The sequence below is a fragment of the Prionailurus viverrinus genome, chromosome B2 (assembly GCF_022837055.1).
Source record: "Prionailurus viverrinus isolate Anna chromosome B2, UM_Priviv_1.0, whole genome shotgun sequence".
NCBI classification, from domain to species: Eukaryota; Metazoa; Chordata; class Mammalia; order Carnivora; family Felidae; genus Prionailurus; species Prionailurus viverrinus.
In genome coordinates this window covers 42,906,120-42,929,212 of record NC_062565.1, presented here as the reverse complement: position 1 = coordinate 42,929,212, position 23,093 = coordinate 42,906,120, and the positions used below count along the sequence as shown (strand labels likewise).

Here is a 23,093-nt window from a genome sequence, read left to right as displayed (position 1 = left end):
GATTAACGACAAGAAAAATATTTTTTTTTTAATTTTTTTTAACGTTTATTTATTTTTGAGACAGAGAGAGACAGAGCATGAATGGGGGAGGGGCAGAGAGAGAGGGAGACACAGAATCAGAAGCAGGCTCCAGGCTCTCAGCCATCAGCCCAGAGCCCGATGCGGGGCTCGAACTCACAGACCGTGAGATCGTGACCTGAGCTGAAGTTGGACGCTTAACCGACTGAGCCACCCAGGCACCCCAAGAAAAGTATTTTTTAAAATTGTAAAAAGAAATTTGCTCACAGTAGCCAAGCTGTAACAGTGTTTACACAGCCATAAAAGTATAAACACTTGGTATTAATTTTTTTTTAATTATATTTTATAGATAAGATCAAGGCGGGGGAAGGAGATAGCTAAATACGAGGCATCTGAGAACACTCAGTCTTTATCTTCTGTAAGTAAGAGTTGATAGTATTTAAAGCTGAAAATAAAAACAAGCGTTGTAAGTTTGCTTCAGATATGGAGGTGACTAACAGGAGAACAAGCTAGACAAGTTGAAAGTAGTTGCCTTTTGAAGTAGAATTACAGACTGCAAAGAAGTTGATAAGGTATTCCTGCCTGTCATTATAAAACTTAGAGTATTATTTGAAATTTAATGTTACATACATTTTAACTTAAAATTTTTAAAAACTTTAGTTAAATTACATACTTACAACACAGCACAGTGCTTGGTACAAATTGGGTACTCAATAAATGGGAGCTATTGTTCCTAAGATTATTAACTCTCTTAATAGTCATTAAAATCATTATTTACCCATTTCAAATGTAAATATATACATATACATACATATATATGTATCTGTATATATTTAAATACACACACACATACACACACACACACACACACACACACACACATACAGATCTAGGCAAGTTGTGTGATATATCTGATCTTACATATTTACATAGTAGTAGAGCTGGACCTGGAATCCAGATTTCCCAACTTCTAGTTCCTTCAGTCACAACATAGAGTTTCAGAGAGGATCTTTGAGGTTGTAAGTAGAGCTGTCCTTTCATCATTGGACCTAGAATCTGGCCTAGTAAATAGTGATACACCAATGGATAGAAAGACTGACAAATCTTAGGGGGACAACCTAGCTTTTTATAATATAGCTTTTCATAACATAGCTTTCAACAGCTCTTGCCTTTTACTATTTATTTTTTTACTAAGTATTCTCAAAAAGGTAAGATCCAGGGATTTAGTCAAAACCCAAAGGAAAGAGGTACAAGAGAAGTGTGGTTAAAATGGAATACTTTCAGGATGTTAATAATTGTGAAATTAATTTTGTGATACTTTTGAAACCTTTTGGAACTTTAGAGAAATATTTCTGCTGAATTTATATGGGTCCCAGACAAATGTTACTGACTTCATCTAGCCCAATTCATTTATATCATAGACGAGAAAACTGACAATTGTCAAGGGGAAATGGATTGCCAACATTTAACAAACATTTATAAACTGTCTGTTGGGGATTGGTGGACCTGGACCTACAGATGTTATTCAAAATGTAGTTGGGAAGTGAGAGTGTTAAGTAACTGGTTGAGGAAAATAAAGAAGAAACTTGTTGACAAGTATAATTAAGGTATTATAAACTGAGCATGTAAGTTTCATGCCTAGGTTAGGTAATGAACACTACTGTATGAAGATAATCATAGAACTTTTTTCTTTGAGAAAATTATTTTGAAACCTATATTTTATTTTTTTATTGTTCTTAATGTTTGTTTATTTTTGAGAGAGAGAGACAGAGCCTGAGCAAGGGAGGGGCAGAGAGAGAGGGCAACACAGAATCCAAAGCAGGCTCCAGGCTCTGAGCTGTCGGCACAGAGCCCAACGCGGGGCTCAAACCCATGAACCGCAAGATCCCCACCTGAGCCCAAGTTGGACGCTTAACCAACTAAGCCACCCAGGCGCCCCTTAAAGGCATATATAAATATATAAATATATTTATATTTAAATAAATATATTTAAAAGAAGAAAGTGTTGCATCCCGTAAAGAATCTGTTTCTCAAAAAGAATACAAAAATGTCTGATAATTTGAGTATATAGTTCTATATTACGGTTCTCCAGAAAAACAGAACCAACAATGTATGTGTTTGTGTGTGTATTTGTGTGTGTGTGAGGATAGGTAAGTAGGTAGGTAGGTGGGTGGGTAGATAGACAGATCGATAGGTAAAGGAAAGGCTTGGCCCCCATGATTATGTAGACTGAAAAGTCCCAAGTGCTGTGGTTGGCAAATTGGAGACCCAGGAGAGATGAGATGCATTTCCAGCCTGAATCCAAAGGCCTGAGAAACGGGATGTTTTAGTCTGAATCAGAAGGCTCAAAAAGACCAGTGTCTCATTTCAAGGTAGGCAGGTGTTCCATTCCCTTTCTTTGGTCTTTATGTTCTTTTTTTTTTTTTTTTTTAAGTTTTTTCTTAAATTACAGTTAGTTAACATACAGTGTAATAATTAATCTCATGTGTACAAAATGGTGATTGAACAATTCCATATCACCCAGTGCTCATCACAGCAAGTACACTCCTAAATACCCATCACCTACTTCTCCCATCCCTCCACCCACCTCCCCTCTGGTAACCATCAGTTGTTCTCTATAGTTAAGAGTCTGTCTCTTGGTTTGCCTCTCTCTCTTTTTTTTCCGTTTTGCTTATTTGTTTTGTTTCTTAAAGTTCTGCATGCAAGTGAAATCATATAGTATTTGTCTTTCTCTGACTTATTTTGCTTAGCATAATATTCTTTAGCACCATCCATGTCATTGCAGTTGGCAAGATTTCATTCTTTTTGATGGCTGAGTAATATTCCATTGTTTATATATACCACATGTTCTTTATCCACTCATCAGTTGATGGACACTTGCACTGTTTCCATAATTTGGCTATTGTAGATAATGCTGTTTTAAACATCAGGGTGCATGGATCTCTTTGAAATAGTATTTTTGGATTATTTGGGTCAATACTAGTGCAATTGCTGGGTCATAGAGCGGTTCTTTTTTTAACTTTCTGAGAAACCTCCATACGGGAGGAACCTCCGTTCCAAAGTGGTTGCACCAGTTTGCATTCCCACCAATGGTGTTAAGAGGGTTCCCCTTTCCCCACATTCTGGCCAATACCTTTTGTTTCTTGTGTTGTTGACTTTAACCATTCTAACAGGTGTGAGGTGATCATGTTCTTTTTTTTTTTTAAGTTTATTTATTTTGAGAAAGAGAGAGAGATAGAGAGAGTACGAGGGAGGGGCAGAGAGACAGGGAGAGAGAGAATCCCAAGCAGGCTCCATGCTGTCAGCTCAGAGCCTCACACGGGGCTCCAACTTATGTACCATGAGATCATGACCTGAGCCAAAATCATGACTTGAGCGTGAAGCTTAACCAGCTGACCCACCCAGGGGCCCCAAGGTGATCACTCTCTGTTTAGTTCTTCAGCTGATTGATTGAGGTCCTCCCACATTAGGGAGGGCAATCTACTTATTTTATCTATTCTCATGTTAATTTCATCCAGAAATACCCTTACAGCCACACCCAGAATAATCTTTGACTGAAGGTCTGATCACCTTGTGGCCCAAACAAGTTGACACATAAAATTAACAATTATAGATGCACAAAAGTGTGAAAATAGAATTGAAATTACTGGAATTTAAATGTAGAGTAATATTTAAAAAAAAAAACCCACAAGAAATATGATGGGAATGAATGTATAGAGAAATCTGTGAGTCAGGCTGTAAAGACACATTAAAGTTAGATAATAGTGAAGTCTCATATCCTAGAACGAGAATTATGGACATCATATTTGAGCAAGATCATTTTAGCACTTAAATCTAGATTGCATCACAATTTGGAGATGTTGCAATTTCCTGGATTAGGACAAGTACTGTGGCAGTAGAGAGCAGATTGGAGAACCTGAGCAGATTAAAACAAAACAAAATCGACAGAGGTTAGTGAAAATGTAGCAGAGGAAGAAAAATACAGTGAGTCTGAATGTTAGTGTCATTGACGGCAATGAGAAATTGAGAAGAGATTTGTTCGAGGGATCAAAGATGAGGCATTTAAGATGAAATGTAAAGTTTAACAAAGAAAGTGTCAAGCATGATGAGTGTTCATATGCAAAAGGAACTTTGGTCTTTTAAACAGTCCTTACAAGTATAATATTATTTTTAGTTTACCTTGAAGAACAAATAATATTTATCAGGAAAAAAAATGCTGTAATGAGTTGTTCTTGTGCCAAAATAATAATGTCTTGTAGCACAATATTTTATTAAGTTCCAAATAAATCTCTTATGGTTAGTATAACCATACCTTTATCCATATGGTTAAGAAGATTAAGTTGTATACTCATTCTACTGGTGATTGGTCTTAAAGTACTTATCTGCTCTGTTATTTCTTGCATAGTTTATATCACAATTAAATGTATACTACTTTCATTATAATAAAAAAGTGTGAAGTGTACCATTCAAGTGATTCAAATTACTGCCAGAAATATTTAACATGCAACAGTAAATAATGATGTACAACTTCGATATAGTTTCACAGATTAAGAAACTGAGATTTCTTAGAATGTAGAATCAATTTTTGTAACACTGAAGTTATTAGGATTATTTTTTTTATTTTGGTTTCCTGGCTCAGTGAAGGGCTTTCACATTAAATGTACCAATTCTGAGCTCAGCATTCTGTGAAACTGGCCTGGCCAGCTGCTATCCTGTTTTTTAAGCTTTATATTGTTTTTGTTTTTTGTTTTTAAAATGTTTGTTTATTTTTGAGAGAGAGAGACTGAGCACAAGCAGAGGAGGGGCAGAGAGGGAGGGAGACACAGAATCTGAAGCAGACTCCAGGCTCTGAACTGTCAGCACAGAACCTGACACAGGGCTAGAACCCATGAAGCGTGGGATCATGACCTGAGCTGAAGCAGGACTCTTAAAACAGACTAAGCCACCCAGGCGCCCCTTAAGCTTTACATTGTTAAAGAAGAGTTTCTTTACTCTTTCTGATAGGCATGAACAAAAATTTCTACAAGGAAGCCAATGGGTAATCCACACTTTAGTGTGATCGCCGTAATTAGCTAATGCGATAGCTCTCCTCACTTGGTAGAGAAGAGGTCAGAGTTTGGGAGAGGTAATTTTGGAGCATGGGGCACATCAGGACAGACAGGCTTAGTGAAGTAACACAACAGTAACTTCTGGTCTCAAGGAATCACTTCATGAAAGTCCATAGCATTCTAGAGAATCCTAGCAGTGCCAGGGCTAGTAAGGTACAAGTTTAGGTGAAGGAAATTGGTGCATCGGATAGACAAAAAATAGAGTTCAGGTTTCCTGCTAATTATGACAACGTACCATGACGTATATTCCTGGAGGTCCCTACAGTAGTTGTGTCCTGGCTTTCAAAGGTGTTTTAAAATGTCTTAACTCAATTACGTCTTTATTTTCCACTGTCTCTTTTTTCCTGGTTAATAAACTGACATTTTGGAGAGGATAATAAATACGGATTATTTATTTATATGTAATGCGGGTAAACAATTAATTGGGGAAACTCTTTAGGGAGTTTAGGGATATATACTTATCCTGATCCTTTCTTAACATCAGTGAAATTCCTTCTGTTCTGTATAGTACTTTGCAGCTGTCAAACCATCCCCATCCTTCATTTAAGAAAATACAAAGTTACTTGTCAGTGCTGCCTCCTGGTTCAGTGTATGTTCTCTGTGTCCAGACATTTAAATGGATACTGAGCGCATATTCTTCTCCACATTGATTGTGTGTATTTTATACTATGGTAGAAATGTTTTTATTTGGGAAAAAAAAAAAACGTGTACACGTATCTCCCTGACACTCTTGCAGTTTTTAGAAAAATATGTTCAGATTTTTCCTGCTGAAAACTTGTAGTTTCTTTCTGGGTAGATACATCATCTTTTTAAAACCTTTCCCCTAAGATTTCTTTTTAAATGGTTCACAGTTAAATTTAAATTTCTATATTTAGGTAGAATTATGTTTATATACCAACCACCAGTATCCAGGAAATTCAGTGGTGAGGCTGACACATAGGGAGTTTATAGTCTATTTTGTAGTCTGTGTATTTAGACAAGGTTTGAAGCTTACTTAGCAAAATCGCTTGAACATTCAAGCAGAATTTCTTTAGTACAAATGCACTATTTGATTCCTTATAATTGTTAAGATAACAGTGTGTCACTTTTGAAAGATTAGTTCTCAGGGATATGTTAGATGTATTCTTTTCAAAGAAGAATGCATTTAGGAACAGCTTTTATATGTAAATATTTTTATAATATTGGATAGAGATGCTGTGGTGCAGTCACTATGGTTTGATCAAATTTGGAAGAAGTTACAGGCACATATTTGTAGTGTTTTCTCCAGTATCTTTATTTTTTTCATCTGGACATATTTTATGTTCCTTCCAACTAATCAAAATACGAAACCGATTTTGCCTGTGCCAGAAAATAGAACTATCATTTTTCACATTCTTTTATTTTCCAGGTCATTTTCAAGTAAGATTGTGTTTCTAGGACTTCTGAATTCCAGAAAACTCTCAACTTTGTAGATATAAGGGCCCAGATGAACATTGCAGGGGGAATCTAACTTTTCATGCAGTATGTTTTGTGTTGTGCATTCCAGATACAGTTAACTTTTTGTGTGCATGTGATTAGTGTGGAAAGAAATTAATGCAGTCCAGTATTATGATTTATAGACTGAATCCTTTGCCCACTGAAGACTTGCCAAAACTAAAACTATTTTTTTTCCTTTGGATATTAGAAACAGCTACTGTTTTTGTTGATCTTTTAAAGTTCTGAATGGGCCTATTTCAAATCATACCAGCATGGGAGCTCAGATTAATAATATACTTATTCAACTAGTGATACTGAGTGAAACCATTGCTCACATGGATATGAGGATAAAATTTCATAAAATTATTTTCAGGTGCATTAATGCATTTCTGGAAGCTGCACATGATTTTTCTTTTGCATGAAAGAAATCAAGGATTTCTGTTTATTGTATCAGTTACAGGTGGGCTTATAAGTTAATTTAATTGTGTTTTTTTTACTTCAAAACATAAGACATTTTGCTTTTAAAAGCAGTAATGTGATTGCCGGATTATTCCCAAAGGTTTTTAACTCTTAGTATATTTATCTCCCTTGAGACGTCATGACCGTAGTATATTTAATTTAGATTATTGAGAAAAAAAATCCTCAATTTTCTTTGTTGTTAGTTACAGCAAGCTGCTGAAGTTTCTCAGCTTCGGGGAGCCAGGGTAATCTCTGCCGAAGACCTTCTGTTTTTGATGCGCAAAGATAAGGTAATATAAAATAATTTCATTGTATTAACAGGCCATGTTTGGTGCTTAATTCACACATATTGGGAACCGTGTCCTTGTTATATAGCTTTCACATTGGAGTACAACTATTAAACTGATGTTTTAGTCTTCGTAGTTTACACAACAAAATGGTTTACTACAAGAAACTTGGTATTTGTTTTCGTGGGTCAGGCACTTATGCAAAACTATGCTAGCAACGAATTTTCACTTATGCTTACATATATATTTAGACATTTTCGTTACTACATACTATTCACTGCGTATCCTTTGTGTGCTTTGTTCTAATAAGTGGGGTAGAACTAAGTGGCATCTTTTTTCTTTCTAATTTTACACAGGATTACAGGCTTTCCCAGAGTTTGTTTCAAGGTTTATTCGGGGAAAACTAAATCAAGATGAGTATTTCAGTAGCATAAACATAATAGTGGCTAGACTTTTCTTTTATGGTTAAAGATCTACCTTTCTTACTCTTTGAACCCTGGTATTAAATAAAATATTTAGGCTGGTATTTACCAGTCTATAACTATCTTCCATGAGCAGCTAGTTGAAAATATTTTGTAAAATTTTACATGTTTTTAATAAAAGTGTCATCTGAAAGTTACATGTACAAAAGCTAGCTGAATAGCCACCATGTGTCATGGCAGCTGCTATCCCGAATGAGCCAGCCGTGTTTAGTTTCTGATAGTCCATCTGATTGCTCCATTGTTTTTCCGCCGGCCTTTTCGGTACACACACCCATTCCTCTTCCACCATTTTTGATATCCTTGTGGCTCTGTTTCTTATCAGAAGACATCCCGTCCGACCTTTTGGATAACCTTGTTACCATCCTTTCCAATATCCAACTACTTTATACCTGTGAAACCTTTTAACTCTGCTTGACTGAAGGTTGACTGAACTTAGATCATGTATTTTCTCTTCCTCATACAGTGAGATCCAGAGATCTAGAAACCGCACCTTGGCCAGTCTACTATTAAATCTTATAAACTCTTACTTCATTAACTCTTTGGTGGTATGAGGAATATAAAGGAAGAGAAAAGAAATGTCTCCACTATCAAGAAGCTGTAATCCGGTGTAGGAAACATGTGTGATTTGGTTGGAGGAGCAGAATTTTGAAGTTGTATGCTTCGATGAGAGGCTGTGGGATATGCTGAAGGGGAAGTCTCTGCGTGGGGTGGGACTCGCGCAGTTGCATGCAGAATGGATCAAACGCAAAGGAACTGGCCAAGATGCTGGTTCAATAATCAAGGCAAAATGTGATGAGCATGATGGCTCCAGAAGTGGGTAGGAAGGAAGAATTCAGAGAGATGGGAAAGAGCACAAATGTGCCGGATTTGGCGGCTTCATTATCCTCAGAGGACCAAGGAGGAATAGACACTGTTGGCAGAAATGGGGGTGTGGAGCCAAGGTCCCTCGGGAAGGCAGCGGGGGAACAGTGCAGTTAGCATTAATACGTGACAGACTATGTCCAACCACCTTTCCTTTTTTCATGGCAGAGGTTAAAGAGGATCGCACAAAAAAAAACACAGTCCCCCTTGACGCTCTTTCCTGCCTTTTGGGAAAGTCAAAATTTAAAATCATACTGAAACCACAGGAACATACACTAATTGACAACGCTCCTCGACTTCCAGAAGGACTCTTAACCAGAAAGCTTTCATCAACTGCAAACATAGCTGTAATATGATAGCTGCCAGAGTTCTCATCTTCCTCTGCAAAATAATAGTTGTATTTATATGCTGACGTGTTCCAGACCGAATTAAAGTAGTTTACATAGGTGTACTATAAGACGAAGTTAAATCTCAAGTATTGAGTACAATCGGAGAAGCAAAGAGAAAGGAAGGGTAGCAGAAGACCCATATATAGGTGCATGGTTTTTCTCTTGGTAATTCTGGTTTATTTTCAAGCTTTATTTATTGACTGCTTACTGTATTGTACCTGGCACCTTCACTCATACTGCCATTTATTCCTCCCAGTGGTCCTGTAAGGTAGGTACTTTACTTAAAATCATAAACAAAGGAACAGGTTCAAAGGTTACGTTCTACTTCTGGCCCTGCTAAGCTCTAGTTGTAAGACTGTTTTTAAGTTCAGGTTCCCTGTATGTAAAAAGGAGATGATTATGTTTGTCTGTGTTTCAGGGTTGTTGCAAATATCAAATAAAATGCGTGTAAAAAGAGCTTGTGTAAAATGTACTATGGTTCAGCCATAATTAGGAATCTTAAACCTGAAGTTCAGGAGCCCTTAGAATATTAAATTCTAAGGGTAAGCACACAGCAGATTACAAAGTATTATCAGTTACTTTTAAAGGTAAGCAGTATTACGGTCTTTTAATAAACCTAAAGAAAACCATCAAGACGCAACTATCATTCGTCAGCTTCGAGTCTCGTTAAAATATTTCTCAGATTATAGAAAGTCGTCCAGACTTTGGCATTTTAAAGCAACTGTTAAAGCAACTGTTTAAAGCAACTGTTACAAAATCCTTGTCTAGATGTTTATAAATCACTTCAAAAAATAAAATTTGGTCTTCAATGTGTACAAAATTTCATCAAGTCAGAATAGTTAGCTTAATATGGAGCATGTGATATTTATCACAGTCTTCAGGAAGAATTTGAAACTTTTTATAAGACCAAAAAAAAAAAAAAAAACCAAAACCAAAAACCCCAATGATTGCAATTCTAGAGCATTTAGATACTTGCAAATAAAGAGTACTTTTAAAAACACTTGTGTTTGAGCTGTTTTAGCTTTTTTATTTAATACGATGACACCTTTTATTTCACAGTAGTATGCTGAGGACTGCTGTGTTTTCCCCAATGATCCTGGACACAAGTTTATTAGATTTAGTTATTGTAGTGGTCTGTTACCTGTAAAGTGAATGTATGTGTAAGGTTTCTTACTCATTTCGTATTTTTAATAGAAAAAACTGAGAAGACTGCTAAAGTACATGTTTTTCCGAGACTACAAATCCAAGATTGTCAAGGGCATCGATGAGGATGATCTTCTGGAAGGTAACCTAAACAAAAACACTAAACGGAGAGCGACATGGCTCATGTGCCCGTGTGACACATCGATGCAGTGACAGCGTGGACATACCCGTCCCAGTAGGACGGATGTGCTTCCGTGACGTAACGTAGCTGAGAAACTATCCAAATATCTATTCAGTCGGCAGCTAAATCGTATGATTTTCTCTTTCCGTTGCTTCATAGTAATCTGGTAGGTCAGTCTTTTTAATCATGTGGCCTGTTTTATATCACAATGCCATGAAACTGAGAAAATCATGTTGATACAGAACCTAATCGATCGGAGCAAGAATAACTTTTCTGTCGCAGATGTATGGAGACAAAACTGTTATTGTATATATCTGAAATTGACACATGGGTTTTTCTCAGTTTATTATAGAAAGTATCTGATATGTGGTATGATGTAAAGTCACCTCATTTTGGGGTGCTATTTCAGTACTCTTTGAAATCTTACCAACAGCCTAACGCAGAATAGACAGTTGCCCTTATCTGAATTTCCAACTCAGTTCGCCATTTCAGAATATTTAGAAAAAAAAATACTAATGTTTCAGAATCAAACAGTGCTAAGCTGAAAACAGAAATGTGCTGAACAATACTTACTGAGTCAAAGTAAATATATGTGTTTTAGAAACAACTCACATATTTTGCATTGGATATAGTCACTGCGTAGTGAGTATCCATGGCTAATAATTACATTGATAAATCAACAAATTCTCCTGGATTAAGAAATCCAGCAAACTACTCAAAACCAACTGAAGAGTTAACAAATTTTGGAAGTGAATTGTGATATACCTTCAACAAATTAGCAGGTGTACTAACCGTGCAGAAAGAAAGAGAGAGAGAAAGAGGAAGGGAGGAAGAAAGAAAGAAAAGAAGGAAAGAAAAATTCATATCAAATGTTTCATCAGTGGTGCCTATTTAATATTACTGTAATTCTCATAGAATTTAATTTCTGAAGACTAGTCATCCAGGTGAATTTAAACGTTTCTTTTTTTAGAGAGCATAAAAAATACAGACTTACACCCAAACAGACCTGAATTCTAATCAGTCCCTCTTCTCTGCTTTCTCTCTCTGTGAACTTGAGGATCCATTTTCTCATAAGTCAAAAATTATACCACTTACCATGGTAGAACTCATATGCATGTTTAAAACCTAATGTATGAAAATCACCTGATACATTCTTGCCATCGAATCAATGATAGATATTAACAACAACCTTAGAACGCTAAGAAGCTCAGGGTGGTAAGCCTAGTATTCAGTTGTATTAACAGCATCATATCAGTTTGATGTCCTCTCCTCATGTATTTCAAATCTCGCCTGTTTACTTTCATCTAAATTTTCTTTTTTTGTGCGTGTCATATAAAGTCTTAAAATAATTGCTGTAACATATAAGATGAAATGCTCAGGTAAAATATATCAAATACTGAGGTGGGACTTTGAGAATGGCCATATGAGCAGTGTGGCAGACTCGTTCCCCAGTGAAACACATTTAACTGGTGAAAACTTTAAAAAGTAATGGCTTCTGAGACACCTGCATGGCTCAGTGGGTTAAGCAACTGACTCTTGATTTCAGCTCAGGTCATGATCCCAGGGTCATGGGTTCAAGCCCCATATGGAGCCTGCTTAAGATTTTCTCTTTCTCTCCCATCCTCTGCCCTACTCCCCCATTCACTCTCTCTGTATATATACAAAACTAAATTTTAGAGAAAGTAATGGCTTAAAGTCTCCAGAAATTGTCCTAAGGGTATACAGCAAATGGAGAAGCACATATTTTAAAAAAAAAAAAAAAAAGTCTCATTAGGAACAGGAAGAGTCTGGGGTGCCTGGGTGGCTCAGTCGGTTAAGCATCCAACTTCGGCTCAGGTCATGATCTCACTGCTCATGGGTTCGAGCCCCACGTCGGGCTCTGTGCTGACAGCTCGGAGCCTGGAGCCTGCTTCGGATTCAGTGTCTCCCTCTCTCTCTCTGTCCCTCCCCTGCTCGCACTCTGTCTCTCTCTCAAAAACAAATAAACATTTTAAAAAATCAAAAAAAAAAGAAAAAAAAAAAAGAAACAATACCAAAAACAGTGAGAGTCTGTTTGATTTGAGCCAGGACCTGCCCCTATAACTCCTCTTCTCTTTTCCTGCCACCTTAGTTCAGTAGAAGCTTCACTCTGGGCAAATGTTCCCAAGAACCCTGGACACTTGATTCTCCAGCCACAAGTCTAAGGCAACAGTGTCCCCCAGGAGGTTGGCAACTCACATCTCCTCTGGCTCCGTGTCGCAGAAGCTGTATTCCATGCAGGAATAGCTGAAAGGACTGCACCTTCCACTCCTTCTCTACCCATAGGGAAGCTCTACCCCAGACGTGGCAGGCGGAGAATACCGGGTCCTGAATGCCCTACCCTAGCTCGCTCAGGCGAAGTAGAGCTCCACGCGAGAAGGGACAAGCTTAGAAGAGAGTGGGCTACTACCATTCCCCACCCAGATCTCCACTCACAGAGTTAGGAGTCTTTCTAAGAGACGCCGATTGCCATTCCCACCCCCAGCTCCAGTACAGCGATACAGAGATTCAGCCGAGAGGGGGAAGCAGGCTTTGTTCACAAAGAGCTCTTCACCTTTCCCTACGGGGACTGATTTTTTTTAGAACAGAGCCTGTGAAGTTCATACCTAATGGTGGTATAGGAGACAATGGAAATCCTGATGGTGAGCAGTTAAGAGGAGGCTGGAAGCTCTGTGATACTGGTAATAACAAAACAGTGCATCAGCTAAAGGTTTAACAGGAAACGAAGGGAATATACAGCCAAGAAGAGTCTTCCGCGGTCAGGGCAAAATGTAGAGGCTAGCAATATCTTGACTCTGCAAAGGGGCCCGACATGATTCAAGTCCATCTGTGGAACGTTTTCTGCCCAAGAGTATTTAATTAAAAACAGTAAAGCAATCAGCCAGAAGTTAGTGGAAGCTAATGGCTGTGTGTGATACCCTTAGAGTCAGGTAACTTAATGAAGAGAGCTGGCAAAGTGACGGCCAAAGAGAACCCGACTAAAACCACAGTCATCCCTGGTGGTCGAGGAGACGGATTGCATGCTCAAGGCTGGGCCCTCTGAGGAGCACTTCTGAGGCCACATGCTGTGAGGGAAAAAGATTTTATTTGAACCAGTCTAGCCAGGTCACTAAACAAACAAGCAAACATTGACAACAAGCCCCAGGAAGAGGAGGGAATAATTATCCAGAAGTTACTACAATATAAAATGTCCATTTTGAACAACAGTCACAACAAAATACTTGGCATGCAAAAAACCAGGTATGTAATCCACAAAAAAGGGGAACAAAAAGCAGGCAACACAGACTGCTTTTGAGAGCACCTGGATATTGGACTGGTCACACAAAACCTTCAAAGTAGCTATCGTAAACGTGCTCAAAGAACTAAAGGAAACCATTTTTAAGGAACAAAAGGAAGATATGATTACAGTGTCTCACAAACTAGAAAATATCAATTAAGAGCCAGAAATTAAGGAGAGCACTTGTTGTGATGTGCACTGGGTGTTGAATCACTATACTGCACAGCTGAAACTAATATTATACTGAATGTTAACTAACTGGAATTTAAATAAAAACTTTTTTAAAAAAAGATTAATATAAAGAGACAAGTTATAGAAAAGAAATGCAAATTCTGAAGTTGAAAAGCACAATGACTAAAATGAAAAATTCAGTAGAGACTCAGTAGTAGCTTTGAACTGAGAAGAAAGAATCCGTGAACTTGAAGACAGATTGTTAAAGATTATGCAGTCTGAAAAACAGAGAAAAGAATGAAGAAAAATTTATAGAGCTTTCTGAAATCTGAGGCATCATGAAATGAGCCAATATATGCATAATGGGACCAGAAGGATAGGAAAGATAAAAAAAAAAAAGAGCAGAAAAAAATCTTCAAAGAGATAATGATTGGAACTTCTCAACTTTAATGAAAATTATTAATCTATACATCCTAGCAGCTCAACAAGCTCCAATTAGGATAATCACATAGCAATCCACATTCAGACATATTCTTCTAGAAATGTTGGAAGACAAAGACAGAAAAATCACAAAAGCCACAAGAGAAAAACACTTCATCACATACAGTGGAACTCCAGCAATATTAACAGCTGACTTCTCATTAACAATATAGGTTAAAAACAAAACAAAACAAAAAAAAAAACCCAGAACAGTATAGGTCAGATAGCAATGGAATGACATATTCAAAGTGCTGAAAGAAAAAACTGTTAACCAAGAAACATATCAAAAGTGAAGGCAAATTTATATATATTCCTAGATAAACAAAAACTGGGTCAATTTCTTGGTAGCAAATCCATATAAAAAATGCTAAAGTACTTCAGGCTCAAGCAAGTGGCACCAGACAATAATTTGAATACACGTGTGTGCATGCGTGCGCGCGCGCGCACACACACACACACACACACACACACACACACACAAGTACCTATAAAGCTAATTGTGTAGGTAAATATAAGAAACCATATAATTGCATATATTTTTCCTTCTTCTCGTAACAGATTTAAAAAACAACGTATAAAACAATGTATATAATGTAATGTCAAGTCCATAACACATAGATAGGTAATATATTCGACGGTAACAACATAAGTGAGGTGGGGGGTACCAGGGTTGTATTGGAGTAAGGAGTGACACAAGATGGCTGCTCAAATTGTAGAAAGAAATGAAAAGAAGCAGAAATGGTAAATACAATGGCTTATATAACCAAATCTATAAATATCTACTTTCTGTCCTATAAAAACACAAAGTACTGAAACTGAGTCAAATAGAAAATCTGAGTAGAGCTATGACAAGTAAATTCTTTGAATTAGTAATTTTAAGTTTCCCAAGGAAAAACCCAGAGCTAAATGACTTCATGATGAATTTTACCAAATGTTTAAAGAGCAATTAACACCAATCCTTTCCCAGTGCATTCTTCAGGGCCATTATTACTCGGATATGAAAACCAGACAAAGATATCACAAGAAAAGAAAACTAAAAACTAATACATTGTTTTTCTGTATTCCTTATGCTATACTTTCCATTTCTATGACTTACTTACTTTGTTGTTTTTTAAAAATTTTTTTTTACATTTATTTATTTTTTGAGAGACATAGAGAGACAGAGCACAAGTTGGGGAGGGACAGAGAGAGAAGGAGACACAGAACAGAAGCAGGCTCCAGGCTCTGAGCTGTCAGCACAGAGCCTGACGCGGGGCTCGAACTCACAAACCGTGAGATCATGACCTGAGCCGAAGTTGGACGTTTAACCGACTAGCCACCCAGGCGCCCCATATGACTTATTTATTTTGTAACTGGAAACTTAAACTTCTTAGTCCCCTTTATCAATTTACCCATTTCTTCACTCCACCTCCCCTTTGGCAAGCACCTGTCTATTCTTTGTATTTAAGCGTCTGGCTTTTTTGTCTGGCTTTTTTTGTTTGTTTCTTAAATTCTACATATGAGTGAAATCATATGATACTTGTCTTTCTCTTTCTAAAGCACTTCACTTAGCATTATACCCTGCATACATTTTGTTGTAAATCTCGTTTTTTCTGTGTATGGCTGATTAGTATTCCATTGTGTGTACACACACACACACACACACACATACACACACCCCAGATGTTTGTTATCCATTCACCAATTGATGCACACTTAGGTTGATTCTGTAGTTTGGCTATTGTAAATAATGCTGCAATAAACATATCGGTGCATTTATCTTTTTGAATTAGTGTTTTTATTTTCTTTGGGTAAATGCCCAGTAGTAGAGTTACTGGATCATATGGTAATTCTACTGTCCGTTTTTTGAGGAAACTCCATACCATTTTCCACAGTGGCTGCACCAATTTACATTTCCACCAACGGTTCACAGGGTTGTTTTTTTTTCCCTCCATGTCTTCACCAACACTCGGTATTTCTTGCCTTTTTTAGTCTAGCCATTCTCACAGGTGTAAGGTGATACCTCATTGTAGACTTGATTTGCATTTCCCTGATCAGGATTAGTGATGTTGAGCATCTTTTCATGTGTCTGTTGGCCATCTGTACATCTTCTTTGAAAAATATTCAGGTCCTCTGCCCATTATTAATCAGGCTATTTGGGGTTTTTAATTATTGAATTCTGTAAGTCCTATGTATATTTTGGATATTAATCCCTTATCAGATACATCATTTACAAATATCTTCTCCCATCCAGTAGGTTGCCTTTTTGTCTACTTAATGTCTTTTTTAATATAGATTGTGAAAATCCCTAACAGAATACTTAGGAAACCAAATCCAGCAACATCCAAAAAGGATTATACACCATGACCAAATGGAGTTTATCCCAGGAATGGAAGATTGGTTTAAATTTAGAAAAAAACTTGTGTAAAAAATCATAATGATAGAATGAAGGTTATAAACCACATGATCATTCAATAAATGTAGAAAAATCATTTGAAAAAAATCCAAGGTCTTTCATTAGAAGAACACTCAAAAAAACTGAGGAGGGAACTTTCTCAACTTGATAAAGGTCATTGCTATGAATAGAATATTTGTGTCCCCCTAGAATTCCTATGTTGCCTCCTAATTCCCAGTGTGATGGTATTTTGAGGTAGAGCCTTTGGAAAACAAATTAAGTCATGAGGGAGGGGCCTTCATGAATGGGAATAGTGCCCTTCCAAGAAGAGATACAAGAGAGCTTGCTTCTGCTGTCTGTCCTCCGCCATGTGAGAATAGGAGAAGACAGTCCATCTGCAAACCAGGAAGCAGGCTTTCATCAGATACCAAGTCTGCCGGGACCTGATCTTGGACTTTCTAACCTCTAGAACTATGAGACATAACTATGGGTTTTTTAAGCCATCCAGTCTACAATATATTTATATATTTATTATAGTCTGTGCTATAAACTGACCAAGACAGCTATCTATGGAAAACCCACAGCTAGCATCCTGTTTAATGGTGAAGGATTGGATACTTTCACCCAGAGATGCATAGGCTGGTATCTGTGCATGTAATTTATCACTTTAAAAAGTAATCTAGTTCTCTGTCACTAATTCACACTGATATTTATACATTAAACTGTACTGCCTATTGCATTATTCCCTCTTGACCTTTTGCAATAATTTTTTTAAAGTTAGGTTTTGCTTTTAAATAAATATGATAGTTTTATCTCTTAAGAGGAAAAGAGTAAGGCCTTGTCCCTTTAGGCCTCAAATGTATTGCCACAGTAACGTGTAACATTCTCTCCTTTTAATTCCACATTTATTTTCATAAATAAAATAATTTAATTTCACATTAATTTCGTATTTATTTTCTGAATTAGGCTTGGTATATCAGGATTCTTTTTCTAAATCTGAAAGGGCTTCGGTTTTTTTTGGTAAGGAATTTTGATCAGTCCCTTCACACTACGTTAATTGATAATTTGGTATTTTGTTCCCTCAATCTTATTTATGGCATAAATAAATGATTTAATTCTGTGTGGCTTATGCTTTTTTTTGGATGCAAAGATTCTCCCTTTTTTTTTTTAAGTTCATTTATTTTTGAGAGAAGGAGAGAGAGAGAGAGCACACCCACTGGAGCAGGGGAGGGGCAGAGAGAGAGAGAGAGAGAGAGAGAGAGAGAGAGAATCCCAAGCAGGCTCTGCGCTGACAGCACAGAGCCTGACACAGAGCTAGATCTCGTGAACCGTGAGATCATGACCTGAGCCAAAATCAAGAGTCAGACACTTGACCAGATGAGCCACTCAGGTGCCCAAAGATTCTCCATTTAAAGATTATTTCAAGAGAATTCCAATTCTGAATTTCACATGCAGTATTCAATACATGTAGTGATTGGTGTTGATGTAAACCTATTAAGCACATTTTTTTCCTTCTTTTTTATGTTCATGAAGACAAACTGAGTGGCAGCAATAATGCAAACAAAAGACAAAAAATTGCCCAAGACTTTCTCAACTCTATTGACCAAACAGGAGAACTCTTGGCAATGTTTGAAGATGATGAAGTTGATGAAGTTAAACAAGAAAGAATGGAGGTATAGTATATTCTTCCCTTTTTACAGTAATAGAATAGCCATTGCAGTGCTTATGCTATTTGGTTCTATTCTTCTGTTCTTTGATTGATGTCTGAATTGCCCAGAACAGTAGTTGCATGTCTGAAGGCAGCATTATACAGCCTTCAGACATGACTTTGGGAGGCAACTTCAGTGCTCTGTTTCTCTGTTTCCTCCTTTGAATAGGAGTCGATTTCCCTCAACTTTCTTCCAGGTCTTACTTTTCCTGTTACCATTTTATCTGAAACTTATTTTTTGTCCCAAGTCATCCAGTTCTCTTTGTGGGCAAAGGTAATTTCTCCCACTTTTGTGTTGGCATGTAGCTGAAGAACTGTTTTTCAGGACATATCTGCAGGCTATGAATGCACTCATTAGCTGAGGTAATATTCAGGCCAGTTACGTGCTTTACATCACTGTAACATGTGTTTGGATTCCCTGAATATGTTTTCACAATAAATATGAAAATTGTTTGCCTTCTATTTGTCTGAGCTATCTATTCATAAAATTACTGTTTCCTTAAATACTTACTTGAAAATAAAAATGACTGATTTCATTTGAGTGCCTTCCAAAATACAAAGCATTCTTCTTCTTCTTATTAGACTTTTACCTGTTTAAAAAAAAATCTCCATTTTCCCCTTCTCTTTAAATGGGACAAGAGAGGTAATTCCAGAACTCCAAAAGATCGTTCTAAGTACCTACTTTATCATAATCTCTGTGCATGCTAAAAATATAATTATTTCATGTCAAATTTTGGAGCAAGTCCAATAGACATACATGCTTTGTAAACTTTAACAGCCTTCTTTAAAGAATTAGTATGCTTAGATCACGAACTGTGATCTAAAGGCAATGTTCTTTTTAGGTATCAATTACCTTAGAAATGTGTGGTTATCTTGGTTTGGGGCAACTGCAAATGATTTTAGTTCAACTTCGCCGTGGGCCAAAATCATGCTAACTTGTCCAAAGCGGATGATAAACATATATTTCTGATGTCATTATGGCCCAAAAAGGATATGATTGTTTAGTAGCATGGTTTCACTTACGATGCATTACACAGAGAGCAAATGTTGTTTATGCTTTTCTAAGAAACATTTTTATATTACTCTAATGGGCATTAAGAAAGATTCATTAAGGAAAGACTCTACGTAAAACATTAATAAAATAGAACACTTAGCTTTTCAGTTTTGATGGGAAAATCTCTGTCAACCAAGCCTACTGCCTGGAAGGACATTCCACAATCAAGGAGAAGAGAAGAAATGGAGCATGTTGTAACACTAAGCTCATAATAGCAGGCTACTGTAGGCCTGGAAAAATGATGAGTCAGTAAGGTATAAGTTAAAGTCAATAAAATATCTGGAAAGGCGGGGGAGGAAAAGCTTGGGAACTTACGCAGTTTCTCTTCCTCTTCCCTGCACTTATATACGAGGTAGTGGTAACCAGGACAATAAAATATCGATAGTTGGTAAAAATAGTTACAGTGACGTGTTAAAAGTCAGATTGGCGGTTTCTTTAAGCTTTATATCGTACCTAAAATCTTTTGTAACCAACATAATGGAGAGCAATTTTGAGATTCTACTCATCCAAGTAGCAGAGTTTAACTGACTAAAAAATGCTGAACTTAGAGACGTAAGTGTAGACAGTAGAAAGCGGAACCGTGAAGAGCATAGGCCTCGCCTGCTTCTAATTTGACAGGTTATAGTTTCAAGCGCAAACCGCAAGTGCGGCAGTCCATATGAAACCACTTTGGGCTCACAAGACTGCGATCTCTGCTTTTCAAGTGCAGTGGAGTAATCAGTCCTGGCATCGCTCAGTGATTTCATTTTTCTCTAAGCATCACTTACTGTTGCAGAAACTTTGTTTGCTACCTTCTTCCCAAGAACGTATGAAAATGGTATAGACCTACCAACAAAGCTTATTATTGTTTTGCTTTCTTTCCCTTTTTTTTCATTTAAATGTAATTGAGAAGAGGAAAAAAAATTTTTAGAGGCATAAAAACTCATTTGGGATCCTAGCTTTTTCTCAAAACATCGAGCAAGAGTACCAAAAACCGAGTTGTTTCCTATTGTGTTAGGTGACTTTATGTGTGCCTGGCTTTGTGTTTCACTCCTAATGCACCTCATCAGTATGAAATATTATATGACTTGAAATAAAAAGTCTGAATTTTTACTTCCATTTCTACTTGCTAGTCCTTCATCATGAGAGTTCGCTAACTCTTACCCTTATAGTTTTCCTCCAGCACCAAATTTTTAACACTTGGGTAGATGTATAGTAGAGACCTATGATCCATTATCTTAAGATCCTTCCAAATTATCAAATAAAAATTAAGTAATGTTCAGAATTGCTTTTGAGAGACTAGGAAAGAGAATCAGGGATTTGGTAAGCATAATAATGCATATAAATGTTGACCCTCCTCTCACCTCCACTTAACCCCCACCACAGAATAACAGGAGGTGTGTTTTACTGTTTCTTACATTCTGATCAACTAAATATGGCTGTGTCAACCAAAGGCCAGGGGGGTATCACAAAACGCTGCAAAGAGCTTTGGGTTTTCTTAACAGAGTGACTGTAGTCACTCACAGAAGAGCCTTGCCTAAGACCCAACTACTCTACCGTGAAGGAACCTGAGAAGCTCAAGTTTATCATCAATCGAGTGAAATATCTGGTCTAATAAACTACTGCGTTTGTGAAGGGGATGTAAATAATGAGTACTTAACGAATTTGGTGAACTCTACCTTCTGACTAATCCTTAAATTGGTAAAAGTAAACAAGAAAGTAAAGATTAGGCCATCAGAGAGAACAACCTTTAAATAAACTAGGGTCCTGAAGCCCCAGAGGCCTGATACTGGAACCCAGAAAGAAAGCACAATGGGATACATAACATTTAAGGTCCTTAAAAATGTTTTTAATTGGCTTAAGATTGAATAACATTCCAGGTGGCCATCTGAATTTAACCTAAAGTGACTGACCAGAGATTGTAAAACACAAAGTTTCTCATAAAATCTGAATGATCAGAGAAGTCAGGTTCACCATTCAGTTATGCCCCAAGTAATGTGAAGTTATGATCTCTGGGGAGGTTGAGTCCCAGAATTACCATTTGTCGAACTGAGTATACTGGAAAACTCACCGAAGAAGCCAGAGAGGTGGATTGCTGTAGATGTTCTCCATCTTCTGTTTTGAAGTCTGTTCTTTCTATTTCCCTTTTCTATTTTTCTACTATTATTATTTTTTAATTATAATGGAAAGTAAAGTACAATGCCTTTAAGATAAGACAGTTCAAAAATATCTTAGTTAAGATTTATCATAAAAGAAGAAAGGCTAATAACTCTACTGAGATAATGGTGTACAAATACGAAAAAAAGTTTTTTAAGTTGAGTTGAAAAATGAAACCCAGAAAAAAGTTGAAATGTATGTGAGATTAAGAAATATAGAATTTATATGCTGGAAAGATAGTCTATACACATACATACATGATATATACAGATACGCATCTACATTTACATACATACTATTATGCCTGTGGGTATTCTATAAGAAGAGGTATATAATTTTAGTAGATTTTTTTAATGTAAAAGTAAAAGAACAATCAGAGGTGTATCAGACAAACGCAAATGCTAGTGGTAGCAATATTAGTTCAAAGAAAAGAGGATTCAAGGGAAAAAGTTTTCAAATGGAGCGATGTCAGTAATTTTATGTTACCAAATGATGCTGCCTGTGGTGAAGATAGTAAATACAAAATGTTAATCATCAAATTCCAGAGAATTGAAATGTACAAAGCAAAAGATTCCAGTAATGTGGGGAGAAGTTAGAGAAAATGCATTTGTTGAGTCTGGAACACACTATTCTCAGTACTTAACAGATTGACTTGGGGGAAATTTTTTAATCATAAACATTTAAGTTTAATAGATGGATATAAAACATTTTATAAATGAGCAGCAGTTTTAAAATCTTAACCCAGGTAACCCCAAGGATTCCATGGTGCTCTTTAGGGGAGGTGAGGAGAAGTTTGGTGGGGCTCTATCCTCCCACCTCCCCCTACACACTTTCCTCCATCAGGAGAACTTTGAGGTTACATCATGGATCTATATATCACTGGTAAAGAAGGGGCTTCGTTATTTTTTAATTGAAAGTCAATACAAATGATCACTAATTCAACTTCTCATGAGGAGTGTTTCTCTCATACCCAGATAGATATACACTCAGTTAACAGATTTCAACAATATACAAATTTATAGAGCACATTACCTTACCAGAGCAGAAAAAGTAAACCTGAGAGTAATAACAGAAGTTAAACAAACAATTAACAATTAGTTAAAACAATTAAACAATTAGTTAATCTAATTGATTAAAAATTTGAAAAGAAAAAAAGCTAATAGAAGCAACTAATGGACCCACAACAAATCAAAATGTATTACCATCGACTGTTTGGATAATGACAGCAATGAGAATAGTCCCTGTAAAATTTACAAAATTTGGACAACACTTTAAAATAGAGGCAACTTTTTACATTTTAAGCCTTTATTAAATTGGAAAAAAGTAAAAGAAACTAAAGATTCACCTAAAATTAGAAATTTTATGTCAAAAAGAGAAAACAGGAAAAATGAAAATAAAAAATAAATGCATAAAGTTAGAAAACAGTAATTAAGGGGTGTCTGGGTGGCTCAGTCGGTTAAGTGTCCAACTCCGGCTCAGGTCATGATCTCAT

General features: G+C 36.7%; 1 protein-coding gene across 4 annotated transcripts in view; it reads left to right on the top strand.

Annotated features, from left to right (window-relative positions):
* The window catches only part of SUPT3H (SPT3 homolog, SAGA and STAGA complex component), a 540,862-nt gene that overhangs the window by 374,429 nt on the left and 143,340 nt on the right, over positions 1–23,093 (top strand). For all 4 annotated transcript variants that reach the window (XM_047858055.1, XM_047858052.1, XM_047858053.1 and 1 more), the window contains exons 4-6: positions 7,244–7,330; positions 10,254–10,344; positions 18,237–18,376. In XM_047858055.1, coding sequence (XP_047714011.1) covers positions 7,244–7,330; positions 10,254–10,344; positions 18,237–18,376 — 318 coding nt within the window. The remainder of the gene's footprint in view (positions 1–7,243; positions 7,331–10,253; positions 10,345–18,236; positions 18,377–23,093) is intronic.